This window comes from Daucus carota, chromosome 7, assembly GCF_001625215.2.
Source record: "Daucus carota subsp. sativus chromosome 7, DH1 v3.0, whole genome shotgun sequence".
NCBI classification, from domain to species: domain Eukaryota; kingdom Viridiplantae; phylum Streptophyta; class Magnoliopsida; order Apiales; family Apiaceae; genus Daucus; species Daucus carota.
In genome coordinates, this window is record NC_030387.2 from 21,543,181 (window position 1) to 21,558,746 (window position 15,566).

The following is a 15,566-nucleotide window of genomic DNA, read 5'->3' on the forward strand; positions in this document are numbered from 1 at the left end:
AGTAGCAACCCGGTGATTGATATTATACCTCGTCATCAAGGTTGTGAATTTCCGATTGCAGAAATGAGAGCCTTCATCACTGATAATGACTCTAGGGACTCCGAAACGTGTAAAGATTTGTTTTTGAAGAAATTGCAAGACCACCTTAGCATCATTTGTAGGTAAGGCTTTCACCTCCACCCATTTAGACACGTAATCAACTGCTAATAGAATATACTGGTTGTTGCAAGACGAAACGAACGGTCCCATAAAGTCAATACCCCAAACATCAAATATTTCGACTTCTAGAAGCATTTTAAGAGGCATTTCATTCCTCCTAGAAATATTACCTGTACGTTGACATCGATCGCAACCCAACACAAACTGATGAGCATCTTTAAACAGAGTTGGCCAGTAAAAACCTGCTTGAAGTACCCTCTTTGCTGTCTTCTCTCCGCTATAATGGCCTCCATAACCAGTGGAATGGCACTCGCGCAAAACTCCCTCAACTTCATTATTAGGGATACACCGTCTGAGAATTTGATCGACTCCTTGTTTAAACAAAAAGGGTTCATCCCAAATATACCATTTCACATCGTGAAGGAATTTCTTGCGTTGAGCATAAGAGAATTCTGGAGGAATGACCTTACTCACCAGATAATTTACAATGTCAGCAAACCATGGCTCTTCGGCCTCAGCCCCAAACAACTGTTCATCTGGGAAGAATTCATTAATTAGAATACTGTCGGTAGTTTGTTTGCTATGATCTTCTAGTCGGGATAAATGATCCGCTACCTGATTTTTCGTGCCTTTCCACATCAAATTCTTGGAGTAATAGAACCCAACGAATTAGTCTTGGTTTAGAATCCTTCTTTGAAATGAGATACCGAATGGCTGCATGATCAGTGTATACCACTACTTTTGTTCCAAGAAGATAAGACCTGAACTTCTCAAAGCTAAAGACAATAGCTAGAAGTTCTTTTTCTGTAGTAGTGTAGTTCAACTGTGCATCATTTAAAGTTTTGCTGGCGTAGTAGATAACATGAAACACGTTACTTGTACGCTGGCCCAGTACAGCTCCTACAGCATAATCACTGGCATCACACATCAATTCGAATGGTTTACTCCAATCAGGTGCAGTGATGATAGGTGCTGATGTCAACTTCTTTTTCAAAAATTCAAATGCTTCCAAGCACTCCTCATCAAATTTGAATGGAATGTCTTTCTCTAACAGATTGCAAAGAGGTTTGGAAATTTTTGAGAAGTCCTTGATGAACCTCCGATAGAAACCTGCATGACCAAGGAAGCTTCGGATGCCCTTAACCGAGAGTGGTGGAGGAAGATTTTTAATTGTTTCCACCTTCGCTTTATCAACTTCCAGTCCCTTGGCAGATACTTTATGTCCCAATATGATTCCTTCTTGCACCATGAAATGGCATTTTTCCCAATTGAGAATCAGATTAGTTTCCACACAGCGCTTAAGAACCATTCTCAGATTCGTGAGGCATTCGTCATAGGATGTTCCAAATACAGAAAAATCGTCCATGAATACCTCCACATTGATGCCGATCATCTCTGAGAATATTGCCATCATGCACCTTTGAAAGGTGGCTGGTGCACCACATAAGCCAAAAGGTACTCTTCGGAATGCAAAGGTACCATAAGGGCATGTAAAGGTTGTCTTTTCTTGATCCTCCGGAGAAATAGCAATCTGATTATAGCCAGAATACCCATCCAACAGGCAATAGAATTCATGACCAGCCAACCTGTCAAGCATCTGATCAATAACAGGCAGAGGGAAGTGATCCTTCCTTGTAGCTTTATTCAGCTTTCTGTAGTCCATGCAAATCCTCCAACCAGTGACAGTTCTAGTTGAGATAAGTTCCCCTTTTTCGTTGGCTACTACTGTCATGCCTCCTTTCTTAGGCACACATTGTACTGGACTCACCCATGAGCTATCTGAAATTGGATATATGATACCTGCATCGAGCCATTTAAGAATCTCTTTCTTTACAACCTCCTTCATGATAGGATTTAACCTTCTATGTTGTTCCACTGAAGGTTTGCTTCCTTCTTCAATAAGAATTTTGTGTTGACAAAAGGATGGACTGATTCCCTTGATATCAGCTATAGTCCAACCAATTGCTGTTTTGAATTCCCTTAGCACCCTCAAAAGTTTTTCCTCTTCCTCACCTGACAACTTAGCTGCAATAATAACAGGAAGAGTGGAACTTTCACCAAGAAAAGCATACCTCAAGTGATCCGGTAGCGGTTTAAGTTCAAGTTTAGGTGCTTCGATCACTGATGGTTGTAGTGGTTTATGATCTTCCTTTTGTTCCTCCAAGCCAAGAGATTCGACAGGTGGTTCAAAATTCCTTCTCCAAGGTGATGAGTTAAGATGATGGATTTCTTCCAATTCTTCTTCACTGTCCAATTCCTCATCATTGGTAAGGATTGCTTCCAATACATCATTCTGTAAAACCCGCTGGCTATTAGCTTCTGCCGTAGTATCAAGTACATCCATACTGAAACAAGATTCCTCATCAGTTGGTAATTTCATTGCATTGAATACGTTGAACGTGACCGTCTGATCTTGTATTCTCATTGTAAGTTCCCCTTTTTGGACATCGATCAAAGTTTGCCCGGTGGCTAAAAAAGGTCTACCCAAGATGATAGGAATTCTTTTGTCTTCTTCAAAATCAAGAATCACGAAGTCGGCTGGAAATATTAATTTATCAACCTTGACCAGCACATCTTCAATTATACCCCTCGGATATGTGATCGAACGATCAGCCAGCTGTAAAGACATGTTTGTCGGCTTGAGCTCTGGCAAGCCAAGTTGTGTGAAGATAGATAGAGGCATCAGATTGATGCTAGCTCCCAAGTCGCACAGACACTTATCAAAAGAGAACTTCCCAATAGTGCAAGGGATAGTAAAGCTTCCCGGGTCTTTAAGCTTAGGTGGTAATTTTTGTTGAAGCACAGCACTACATTCCTCCGTTAAAGCTACTGTCTCTAACTCCTCGAGCTTTAGCTTTTTTGAAAGAATACCCTTCATGAATTTGGCATAGCTAGGCATTTGCTCGAGTGCTTCTGCAAACGGAATGTTGATGTGAAGCTTTTTGAAAACTTCAAGGAATTTACCAAATTGCTTATCCAGCTGCTGTTTTTTTAACCTCCTAGGAAACGGAGGTGGTGGATATAATGGCTTTGACACCGGAGCAGCTGCAGGGATAGCCCTATCCATTTCAACATTAGGTTTTATGCCAATTGTATTCGAAGGAAGTTCTGCTGGAATTTCTTGCGGTTCATCATCCTGATCTTGTACTAATGTTGAGGTTGGCCCTGTTGTAGTTTTTCCAGATCTCAGCGTAATGGATTGGACTTGCTCTTTAGGGTCCCTCTTACCTGGTACCTCTGTATCACTAGGGAGATTCCCCTGTGGTCTGCTTAATAAAGCATTAGCTAACTGACCGACTTGTGTCTCCAAGGCTTTTAAAGTTACTGCGTGACTCTTGTACATGAGTCTTAGCTCTTCCATGTCAGACCTTTCGTTAGCTGATTGCCCATGATTCTGAAATCCCGGAGGGTGATATGGCTGTTTAGGTGCATACTGTTGTGAAGTTCCAGCCTGACTATACTGTTTAGGTCCCTGTTGAAATCCTTGTTGAGGCTGATTATAACCCTGATTATTACTCCAGCTGAAATTCGGATGATTTCGGTTGTTAGGATGGTAAGTAGCTGGAGCAGGCTGTTGACCTCTCTGAAAGTTGCTCACAAATTGTGCTGATTCACTAGAAATGGCACACTGATCAGTAGAGTGAGTACCAGCACATAATTCGCAAATTGAGATTGGCTGTTGAATTCCTTGGTGAGCCAGAGAATCGACTTTCATCGTGAGAGCCTTAAGTTGAGCAGCAATAGCTGTAGACGTGTCAAGATCAAGAACTCCAGCTACCTTCCCTTGAGTAAGTCTTTGAGTAGGGTTCTGATATTCATTAGCAGCCATCATTTCAATAAGATCATAAGCTTCTTCATAACTTTTAGCCCATAGCGCACCTCCAGAAGCAGCATCAAGCATAGGTCTGGATTGAGGCCCAAGACCATTATAGAAACAGTTTATTTGCATCCAATCCGGCATGCCATGATGGGGACACTTCCTTAGCATCTCCTTATATCGCTCCCAGGCTTCACAGAATGTTTCTCCTGATTGTTGAGAGAATTGAGATAGAGCATTTCGTAGTGCAGCAGTCTTTGCCATGGGGAAGAATTTAGTGAGAAATTTCTGAGCTAGATCTTCCCATGTAGTAATAGAGCCAGATGGTAAAGAATGCAACCATCCCTTAGCCTTATCTCTCAGTGAAAATGGGAAAAGCCTTAGCTTCACAGCATCATCAGAAACTCCATTAAATTTGAAAGTGTCACAGATCTCTATAAAATTACGTATATGCATATTAGGGTCTTGAGTAGGAGAACCCCCAAACTGTACCGAGTTCTGGACCATTTGAATAGTTCCTGGTTTGATTTAAAAGGCATTGGCTGCGATTGCAGGCCTGACAATGCTTGACTGGATATCATCGATCTTTGGCATAGAGAAATCCTTCAATGCCTTACTGTCTGGTTGTGCTTCAGGTTCTGTCATTGTTTCAGAATCAGAAGAAGAAGATGAATCAATTGCTTCCTTACGAGCTTTAGAACGTGTTAGCATAAACGCGACTCAAGTACCTGAAATAAAGAAAAGAAGAAAAGTGAGAAGAGAATAGAATCCTAGTCAGTGAATTTTAATGCACACTGATGACAAGTACATAAACTAATTAATTAACACCGAGTCCCCGGCAGCGGCGCCAAAATCTTGTTCGCAAAAATCTACACGCAAGCGCACGTGATCACAAGTAATATATTTGTTCGTTCCCACAGAGACTGGTGAATTAAGAATACGCACCTATGCAACAATGTATGAGTAATTTTCACTGCTAAGACAATTAACAAGGATGTGTTCTTTTATACTAATAACTAAATTTACTAATCAAAATCAGAATAGGAAAACACATGGGATTCTAACTTCATTATCGAATTCATCTAGAATTGAAATTACTGATTAACATGCGACTGCTGATCCTAATCAGACAACACGAAAGTAATACATGCCAACTCTCGTTGCACACATATCATACCAATCAAAATCCGCAATTAAGACAGAGATCTCATGGACACCAACAAAGCTCAGACCCTATATCTCCATAGCGGTAGTGTAAGCAGAGAGGTTTAGTAACAAGTCGTCTATCGTGATTACACAGGGTGATAAAAATAGTTCAAGTCTACCACAAATTATGCTTCATTCACATAATCCTATGTTTACATGGCATAGTTCTAAATTCAATCATCCACTCTCGCTTCAGAAAGAATTAACAAACAACTTAGAAGTTAGCTACGCTCCTAAGAAGAATAAGCACGGCGCATGCAAAGAAATCAACGTACGTCACAAAATCAAGTAATTAATATTCTTTACTAGACTACATCGATAAGTCCATTAGAATCCCATGAAGGCGGTTAGTTCATAATCGAACTAATCGACATCATGGGTTCTAATGAAAACATGATAAATAAAATACGAGAATTAAGCGGAATAAAAGTACTTGAATTAATAATAAAGAACACAACGTTACAGATTTGATGTTCACGATCTCGCTCGAAACTGTCACTTCCTCGCGAAGAACGATCCACTACAAAACTGATAATGTGCTTGATTACAAAAAACTAAACTATGATATTATTCTTTTCTAAAACTACTTGGAGGCTAGGGTTTTACACATGAGAAAATAAAATACATTGACCAAGTCAACCGGGCCTCGACCGCTGCTAAAATCCATCAGAAAAGCTGTAAAAATCGGCCCGGAACAACTCTGCTGGGCGCGGCCGCGCTAAACTAGCGCAGGCGCGCTAGTGGGACAGTAGCTAGCGCGGGCGCGCTAAGATCTAGCGCGGGCGCGCTACTGTCTGCCACTGGCAGCCCGTTTCTTCGTTCTTTAGCTCGTTCTCGCGTGCATGCCCTTCCTCGCTCTAGTACCACTTCCGTAGGTGATCACGGTTGCATTTAGCACATGCAACAAGCCCTTTAAACCCCTAGATAGCTCTAGTGGACGAGTGCGTTCTCGTGAGGGTTTGTAGAAGATGTACCCACAAAATCCCAAGTCGTGATGAATCCACAATTCTCTATTCTTGCAAATAATGCACCAAAAACAACCTAAAATGAGAGAAAATCACTTCATCACCTCAACTCGTGACCTGCACAGAAAAACACTAAAAACACATCAAAAGACACTAAACACTTAAGTACAACCAACCAATTTAAGTGGAAATGAAGGCCTATAAGTGTGTATAAATACCACTTATCAAATTCCAGCTTTGGTATCCCTCTTACCAAATCCTTCTTGACTAACTCATTTAATGTCTTGAAATTTAAATGAGACAATCTTTTGTGCCATAGCCAACTGTCATCTGAGCTTGCTTTGCTGAGAAAGAAAGTGATTGATTCAGACTTGACAGAATTGAAGTCAGCTACATACACATTTCCTTTTCTTTGTCCAATTAGTACCACATTGCTGTCATCTCCTTTGGTGACAACACATGCTGCAGGAGTGAAATTGACCTTGTATCCTTTGTCACAAAGTTGACTAATGCTAAGAAAATTATGCTTAAGACCAGACACCAATGAAACTTCATCTATGATGACATTCTCTTTTGCTATCAAGCCATATCCCATAGTATATCCTTTGCTGTCATCTCCAAAGATAATGCTAGGGCCAGCTTTCTCTACAAACTTTGTGAGCAGGGAAGAATCACCAGTCATGTGCCTGGAGCATCCACTATCCAAGTACCACAAATTCTTCTTATGGTTTCCCTGCACACATTTCCAAAAACAGATCAAGTTGATTTTGGTACCCAAATTGCTTTGGGTCCAGATTTGTTAGTCTTAACAGCTTTTCCTTCATTCTCAACTTTCCTTTGGATTGAAGCGGTTCAATCTTAGGTTTTGGTTGAGAAATTGGAATTTCAACATTGCTTTTAGACACAAGCATTTGAGGCATGCATACATTGTTTATACCATGCAAGTTTGAATGGAATTGAGGCATATTAAAGGCATTGAAATATGGATTGAACATATAAGGCATGCCAGTCTGAGAATATGAATTGTGAGGCAATAAACCAGGCATCATGTTTATAACAGATAAGTTCATGTGAGGAACAAATGGCATAGGAATAGGCAATGGTAAATTAGGAGCAATCACAGTTTTACAATTAGCAGATAGATGATTTACACTACCACATTTACTACAAGTTTTCCTAGGAGCACTAGCATTGGGTGTGTAATTAGTGTGCTTATTGACTCCAATCTTACCATTTTTATTTCCCTTTTTCTTTTTAGTCTCTTCTGATTTAGGCTCACTAACATCCAATTTCTTCTTAGTCTTGTTATTGGAATTATGAATGCTGTTAACACTCTCACTGGTCTGAGAGGAATCATTCTCACCTTTGACAAAGTTCTTCTTAACAGGACCTCTTCTCAGTTTTTGGTTTTCTGCATTCATTTGCAAAGTGACCTGCATTTCCATAGTTGAAGCACTTAAACTTGGATCTATCTACCATGCTTCTGTCATGCTTGGAATTGCTTTTAAATGATTTTGCAGGATTGAAATTCTTCTTGAATTTCAGTTTGGAGAATCTTCTTGACAGGAAGGCCAAGTGCTCATCAATCCCATCACTTTCTTCACCAGAATCAGCTACATCTTTTCCTTTACCTTTGCTTGACTCTGAGTTCTCTTCTTTGACCAACTTCTCGGTTTCTTCAACTTGAGATTTTCCCTTGTCCTTGACTGTTTCATCAAGAGATGCAACTAAAGCCACAGATGAATACCCTTTCTTTTGGCTTTTCTCTATCTCTTCATCTTGTTCCATTTCAAGCTAATAGGTCTTCAAAGTTCCATACAATCTCTCAAGAGTGTAGTCTTTGAATTCTTGAGTGTTTTTTAGAGAGACTATCATGGGTTTCCATTCTTTGGGAAGAGCTCTCAAGAACTTCAAGTTTGAATCCTTAACCTGATATATTCTTCCAAAAAGTTTCAGACCATTTAACAGTTTTTGAAATCTGTTAAATGTGTCACTCAAACTTTCACCAGCCTTGAAATGGAATGACTCATATTGTTGAATCAGCAACTGCATTTTGTTTTCTCTTACTTGCTCATTCTTTTCACAGATGGTGCTGATGATGTCCCAAACTTCTTTTGCACTTGTGCAACTGATAACAATATCAATCATTTCTTGATCCAGACCATTAAACAGAAGGTTCATGGTTTTCTTGTCCTTGTGCACTTCTTCAGTATCTTCTTGAGAGTATTCATGGATAGGTTTTGGAAACTCTTGTTAATTAAAAAGTACTTCATGAGAATCGAGATACTCTAATTAATTTAAGGTGGACAACTATATTTTTTAACATTTTATTGATTCTTTGACTTCGCAATAGAATTCAACATTAAAAATATTTGCACACTTATCTCTATTTTTGTGTTATTTTGTCAAGTTCTATATACGCATATTGTTTGGTGTTTATACATAATTCAAAGTCTAATTTAGATAAAATTAAAAATAATGTACACACGACAGCTTAGGTGGCACCAAGACCCTCAACATTTCTCCCTACCTTGATTATTTGTTTGACTTTGATTCCTGGATAGTCCCTCTGAAATAATTATTTTTGGATATTTCATGCATAAATTGTTCATTTCGTATAAGCAAATGAATTTGTGAATGATAAATAATCTCTCGGTAAATCAATTAATCTATTATGCTCACCAAAGGTCTGTTTGGGAGTGCTGTTAAAAAAATTGTGATATCAGAAAAAGTGCTGGTAAGAAAAGTATTGTGATAGAAATCAGGTAACTGTTTGGTAATTTTTTTAATATTTGCTTATTTTGAGTTATAATATAAAAATAATATTTTTTTTTCTCAAAAGAGACTTGTATTTTGAAACGATGGGAGTAAAAAAAAGTGGGAATAAATTTAACGGAATGACTAACATGGGCACATATGATAAGCCATAATTAATGTCATTAATTATCTTTAAATTTTATATGATTATTCGTGTATGTACATAAAACCACTCAAATTTTATCAAAATATTAATTATATATTTATTTTTTATTTATCTTTTAAATTTTATATTTATAATAATATAATATTTTATTTCAAAAATATGTGAGAATATAGAATAATATCTTTGTCATATTTTATATGATAATTTTTAATTGATTTCATCGCACAAATAATATTGAGACCCCCCTACATATACACTAATTTTCTAATTAAAATCAGCCAATTTGATATGAAATAATAAATTTATGATTTTGTATTATTTCAACATTATTAAAAAATATAAATGATTAGAATTATAGAGTTAAGTTATATGGAGTACATTAAAACATTGGAGTATTGTAGTACAAATAATAATTTTTTAGTTTAATCATAAATAATATCTATGATTACCCAAATTTATATATAATTTATCATTTATATGTAGTATTAAACATAATTGTCAATTAATCATTAATATCTTTCAACTTTAACAAGCATTAATATTGTTGTTCTGCTTATAAGTTATATTGCAGAACATAATGTCCTACGATTTATAAAAGTCACTGTTTTATCTTTTGATTACAATATTTATGTTGTAGAACATAATCTGCAGGTTGTCGGATGTTTACAAATATTGTAGAACAAAAAAAATAAGATTAAAATGACTAGATTATATTGTATCAATTTTGTACTCCAATACTCCAATATTTTTTGTACTCCATAGAACTTGACTCTAGAATTATATAATACAGTAATAAACAAAATATCAAATTTAATTTTGTCTAGAATTATATAATACAGTAATAAACAAAATATCAAATTTAATTTTGTCTAGAATTATATAATACAGTAATAAACAAAATATCAAATTTAATTTTGTAAGTATGAATGTTTGAAATTACGTGTTGATAGTTAATGTGTGTCTTGCTCTATAGCATGAACTACAAAGCGCAACCCTAGATTAAATTAAGAGATTTTCTAGTATGTATATACACACTAACAACCACTTTTATTGAGAAGGAAGGTTTTTATTGATCATGTTTTTTTGTAAAAACATGCACAAAAATAGAAAGGGTGAAAATATGAATCTCTGCTCAAAATTGGCAGCAGACCAATAACTATATTCATACTTGTACTCATATCATATGGACGAAAGCTACTGTAGCGTGTAGTGTCGTTTACATAACAGCAAGAGTCGTCCATTCACATCTCCCACCCCCCATCTCCCCGGCGCCTATAAGTAGTAGTACTATTCAACCCTTTGAAATCATAAACCAATCGTGAGCCAACGTACACATGCATCTTCTATAACTCCCTCCGTTCCACAATACAAGTATCTTTTAAAAAAATTACTCATATTTTAGATAATACTCCCTTGGTCTTTTTTATATGTCATTTTTTGACTTGGGCACATATCTTTAGGTGGGTTGACCGGCTAGTAAAAATTATTATTTTTAATTGATTTTTTTTGTGAATTAAAATTTTGGTTATATATTTTTATTCAGAAAAAGAAAATTTCGATAATAATACTTTTAACTACCCGGTCAAAGCACTTATAAGTGTGTGTCAAAAAGTCAAACGTCATATATTAAAAAACAGATAAGAGTATTTTCTAACTTGTACCCCTAATAAATGCATGAATGTAGACTCTTATTCAACCTTAAATAATTGTTATACAACTTTCAATAAAAGTAATTTTGAAATAATGTCAATATATTTGTATTGGAAACTAAAAGTGGACAAGTATTGTTGGGAAAAAAAATTCTTCCAAAAAGACCGTATCATGGGACGGAGGAAGTACTATATATGCAGTTTCCTTGGCCACGTATTTTCATTAAGCTGAATATCATCTACTATAATGGCATCGTCTATGACTAGCAGTGTTGCGCCATCAGAGTACAAGAACTCGCCGCCTCGTGCTTCGGCCACCACCAGCAAGCAGTCGGCGGTGGTGGAGGTGGTTTTGAGGGTGTTGTTGTTTCTCGGCTCGCTCACAGCTGTGGTGGTGATGGTTACCAGCAAACAGAAGGAGTTGGTTCCGTTTCCGCCATTTGGATCGGTGCCTAACACTACCAGATTTACGGATACGCCGGCCTTTGTGTAAGTTCATTGCCTTGCATGCATTTCTGCAAAACGCACGTACACATCTCAGTTGCCAAACAATTTTAATGTTCAGTTGTGCACTTGTGCTGGAAGCATATATTAGGACCTAGCTGCTGCATATGTATATGTTCAGTAAAAACATTGATACTTGAGTTACCTAACGCTTTCTCTTGAATATTGCGATTGAGGTAAATCTCGATTACCATACTTAGTGTTCAAATTCCAATCGTTTTAAATCACAACTCTATCTAGCTTGCTTCTTTAATTACTAAGAGCATCTCCAAAGCTAAAGATGAAACTGTTAGCTAAAATATCATTAGCTAAAAAAAAATTTAGCCTGTAATACTCTAGTGGTATTAGCTAAAACTATTAGCTATATGCAAAATATTAATTTAAATGTTAATTATAAATATACAATAAAATAATTTATTTAGTTTTTATTCTATATTATTGAAAACAAAATAATATCTTTAATAAATAATGATTAATTATAATATTTAACATTTTTATGTTATTATATTATAATTTTTTAAAAATTTGATTGACAATAAAGTAACATTTTCACATAATATTATATAACAATGTTATTTCTAAAAAAAACATGAATAATACATATATACTTGCAATAATAATATAATACCTTAAATATTTCAATTTAAATATTGTAAAAATCATTTAAGGTAGAATGTTACACGCTATAAATAAAAAAAATTAAATTTAGAAGGGCAAGAATCAAAGTTCAAATGAAAGATTCTAAGCTAATTATCTTTTCATAAAAAGGGTTTGAAAGAATTAAAAATATAAAATTAGTTATTTTATTATTTAATATAAGAAAATAAAAAATATAATTAATAAAAACATATACTAATTTTCTTTGTTAAAAATTCACAATTGACATTAAATAACTAGCATAATAATCCGTGCCACGGGTCATTTTCTAGAATTTTTTTATTCATCATGTAATTATAATATTCTTGATTATTTTTTTATTGATAAATATTATGCAACATTTCAGGTATATTAAAATAATTATTTATTAATATATATATGATTTTCATATAAGACATTACCTACTTACACAATATTCATAATATAGCTCATCAAACTAATTATATAATTTCACGCTGTAGGATAGTGACTCTACATTTAAAAGAAAAGGATTAAAATTTTATTAATAAAATGCCGCCGACATGTTAACAAAAATTACACTAAAAATTAACACATTTGAATGCAGAATTGAGAAACATTTTTTAGCTTCGGTTAAATAAGCTATAAATAATGAGTGATTTTATTATTAAAGCCCATATTAACTTACAATGATCTTATATCGATTAAAAACAATTAATAATACATAGCTAAAGTTATAAATACTTGCAAGCATAATATTCAACAAAATAGAATATACACTACCGTTAATATAAGTTGATTTTAATGAAAATTAGTTTTTGAGGATAAAAGTCTAAGTTGATATTAAATCATTGAATATCATAATCTATCAACTAAAATTGACCCGATGTCTTTAATTTTTATTCTATTGAACAAATTCTCGATTTTATAAGATGTTGGCTAATTGTCAATGTCATAATTCATATGTTAAAATTGGCCAAATCTCCCTACTTTTTAACACATTCAAACAAAACCCAAATTTAATTTATTATTCTCACTTTAACAACATAAAAGACTTTTATTTTTCTAGTGTATCAATAAATCCGAATATAATATTAGAATTGAATCTTTATAATTAGCAAATATAAAATCATATGTGCTTATGTATGTATGTAAATTATTGTTAAAATCATATGTGCCAGTGTATGTATGTAAATTATTGTTTTGTCATATTTAAATAACTTATTTATGTATATGTTTAATCATTATGAACATTTATTGAGCCAATTGATTACTCAAACAACATGCATTTATAATATTCAATAATTATATTTATTAAAAACATAAATTATAATTATTTATATATTGTAGTCGTAGCATTAACCAACAATTAATATCTAATTCTACACAATCAAGCATCAATCATGACTACAACATAAAAATAATTTATATATGTAAAGACTAATTATTGATATTCACGAGTTTCTTTCAAGAATTCGAAGAAATATTTGTATTAATATTGTCATTGAAATCGTTTTCATTTATTTTTTTCATTTATTTTTTCAATCTTTCCTTTATTATAATTTGATACCATTGTATATTACTTTTCTAAAAATAAATATCTATTAATTTGATAGAATTTAATAAATAATAGTTGAACTTGTTAATCATTTCAAATTATCGACCAATATAAAATTTATAATATTATTTTTTTCAAAAGTGAAATTTGAAAGCTAAATCGATTTAGTATATCTTCATGGTTTTAACGAATTTTGTGATAACTTATATCAAATTTCATATATATTTGAAAATATGGTGAACTCCCAAAAAAAAATAATGCACTACTGGTCTAGTTAGTAATTTTGATACATATTATCAATTGACTTGATCCTATAAAGATCTCAAAACGTTAATCTTTCTCGTCGAGCTCGTAATATGAATATGCTAAATCTGGATGGTGATGATGTATTTTTGGTGAGGTCATATAGTTAAATTTCAAGTATTTTTGAAAAATGGGTCAATTCCTGATTTTGAATTCACAATAAACTGAAATACAATTGATTCTTTATGAGTGAGAGAGTTTTTTCGGGAGAAATTGTTTGTGAAGCATTAAATTATTGAAAGGGAGAAAATTATCTTTCACATCTATTAAAATGTCTATTAAAATGTCTCATCAATTATCTGTCTTAAGGATTTAAGAGTATCACTAATTTTATCCCCCTGTTCTGCTTCATGTAATTTGGCGCAGCACACCAACTCTCTATCCTTGCTTCTTTGATATCTATCGTCGCAAAGCTCGGATAAATTTGTTCTTTTTTATACATGTAAACACATATATACATACATGCCACACATGCCTGCATCATCTAATAATTCAGACAAAATCTCAAAATTCTCAATAGTTTACCTCTTTAATTGAACATTAATTAATTAAGGTTCGTCCTATTGTGGATCCTTTATATTTCCTGGTATCACTTTGGTCATGTTCCACTTACTGTATTTTCATATTAACACTTCCATGTTCTAACTACTCATGCAATAACATTTGTTAATGAACACGGACGACATAAATAATTTAATTTTAATAATAACTGTTCTTGCACTAATTTTGTCATCAGCAGCGAAATATAAAATTTAACACTATCATCATGCATAGAGCCGCACTGGCGGAGCCAAAGTAAAGGCTGTGGTGGGCTCTAGTCCAATGAAAAACATTTTTTGTAAAATTTTATATTATTTAACCCAAATATTTCAGAAGCAGGACAAAATTAGCACAGTCAAGCTCATATTTGCGTTTGCAAGACATTCAATAGTAAAACAAAATAAATAGACGTATAAAGAACTCTAACAGGTAATTTTATATATAATTATCTTTATCAAAGTTTACTAATCAAGTAAAAATGTAAAACACTGCAGATACTTTGTAGCTGGACTCTTCAGAGCCGGTCTGTACAGCATCATAACCACCTTGCTCAGCATCTCCGCATTGTCAAAGCCAGTCTACTCCAAAATTTTGGCTTTATATGTTGTTGCCATGGATGTGGTGAGCCTGCCTTCTTTCTCAAACATGTAATTCATAAATGTGTACATATATTAATCAGAAACATGCTATAGTTTTCAATATACTAAGAAGTTTTGGTGAAAAAATGCAGGTGATGCTGGCAATTGTAGCAGCAGCATTAGGAACTGCCGCAGGGGTTGCTTACGTGGGGCTTCGAGGAAATTCTCATACTCGTTGGACTAAGATCTGCAACATATATGATACATTCTGTCAACAAGCAGCAGTCGCCATTATAGTTTCGTCGTTTGTTGCCACACTTCTCATAATGTTGATCTTGCACTCTGTTTTCACCATGTATCGCAAAATTTCCAACTAGAGTATGATATGTCCGTCATTTATGAAATCGACTTTGTGCTGGCATGAATGTGTGTTATCTGTACTATGTTCCCGTGAATGTCTGAGCAATCTTTGATAAATATAAACATCTGGTTTGTCTTTAATCTTGTGGGTGTCGAACAAATTTCTATAGCCATTATAAAATCATTTTGATTTTAATTCGAGTAATCTGGTCTTAATTATGCTTGTAACAAGGTGTGCATGAGTTGTGCTCCTCCATGAGAATTTATTAATACATATTTAAGTAGTGTGAAATAACTAAGGCATGAAAATGGAAGATTTGCGAGATAAGAGAGTACTTCTCAAGCCTATACAGCAACACAGTCATGTTCTATTCAAATATTGCAAGAGA

General features: G+C 34.3%; 2 protein-coding genes and 1 non-coding gene across 3 annotated transcripts in view; 2 read left to right on the forward strand and 1 right to left on the reverse strand.

Moving 5' to 3' along the window:
- LOC135147933 (uncharacterized) overlaps positions 1 to 15,566 on the reverse strand; it is a 105,980-nt gene that overhangs the window by 27,864 nt on the left and 62,550 nt on the right. Inside the window, exon 3 of the mRNA XM_064081989.1 lies at positions 1,006 to 1,716. Coding sequence (XP_063938059.1) covers positions 1,006 to 1,716 — 711 coding nt within the window. The remainder of the gene's footprint in view (positions 1 to 1,005; positions 1,717 to 15,566) is intronic.
- Positions 4,119 to 4,225, forward strand: LOC135148183 (small nucleolar RNA R71). Its single transcript, XR_010286075.1, has one exon. It is a non-coding gene; the product is annotated as a small nucleolar RNA R71 (small nucleolar RNA).
- LOC108195703 (CASP-like protein 1) lies at positions 10,911 to 15,318 on the forward strand. Its single transcript, XM_017362676.2, has 3 exons — positions 10,911 to 11,208; positions 14,734 to 14,860; positions 14,970 to 15,318. Exons 1-3 carry the CDS (start codon positions 10,967 to 10,969, stop codon positions 15,192 to 15,194), a joined length of 594 nt encoding a protein of 197 aa, XP_017218165.1. The 5' UTR covers positions 10,911 to 10,966; the 3' UTR covers positions 15,195 to 15,318.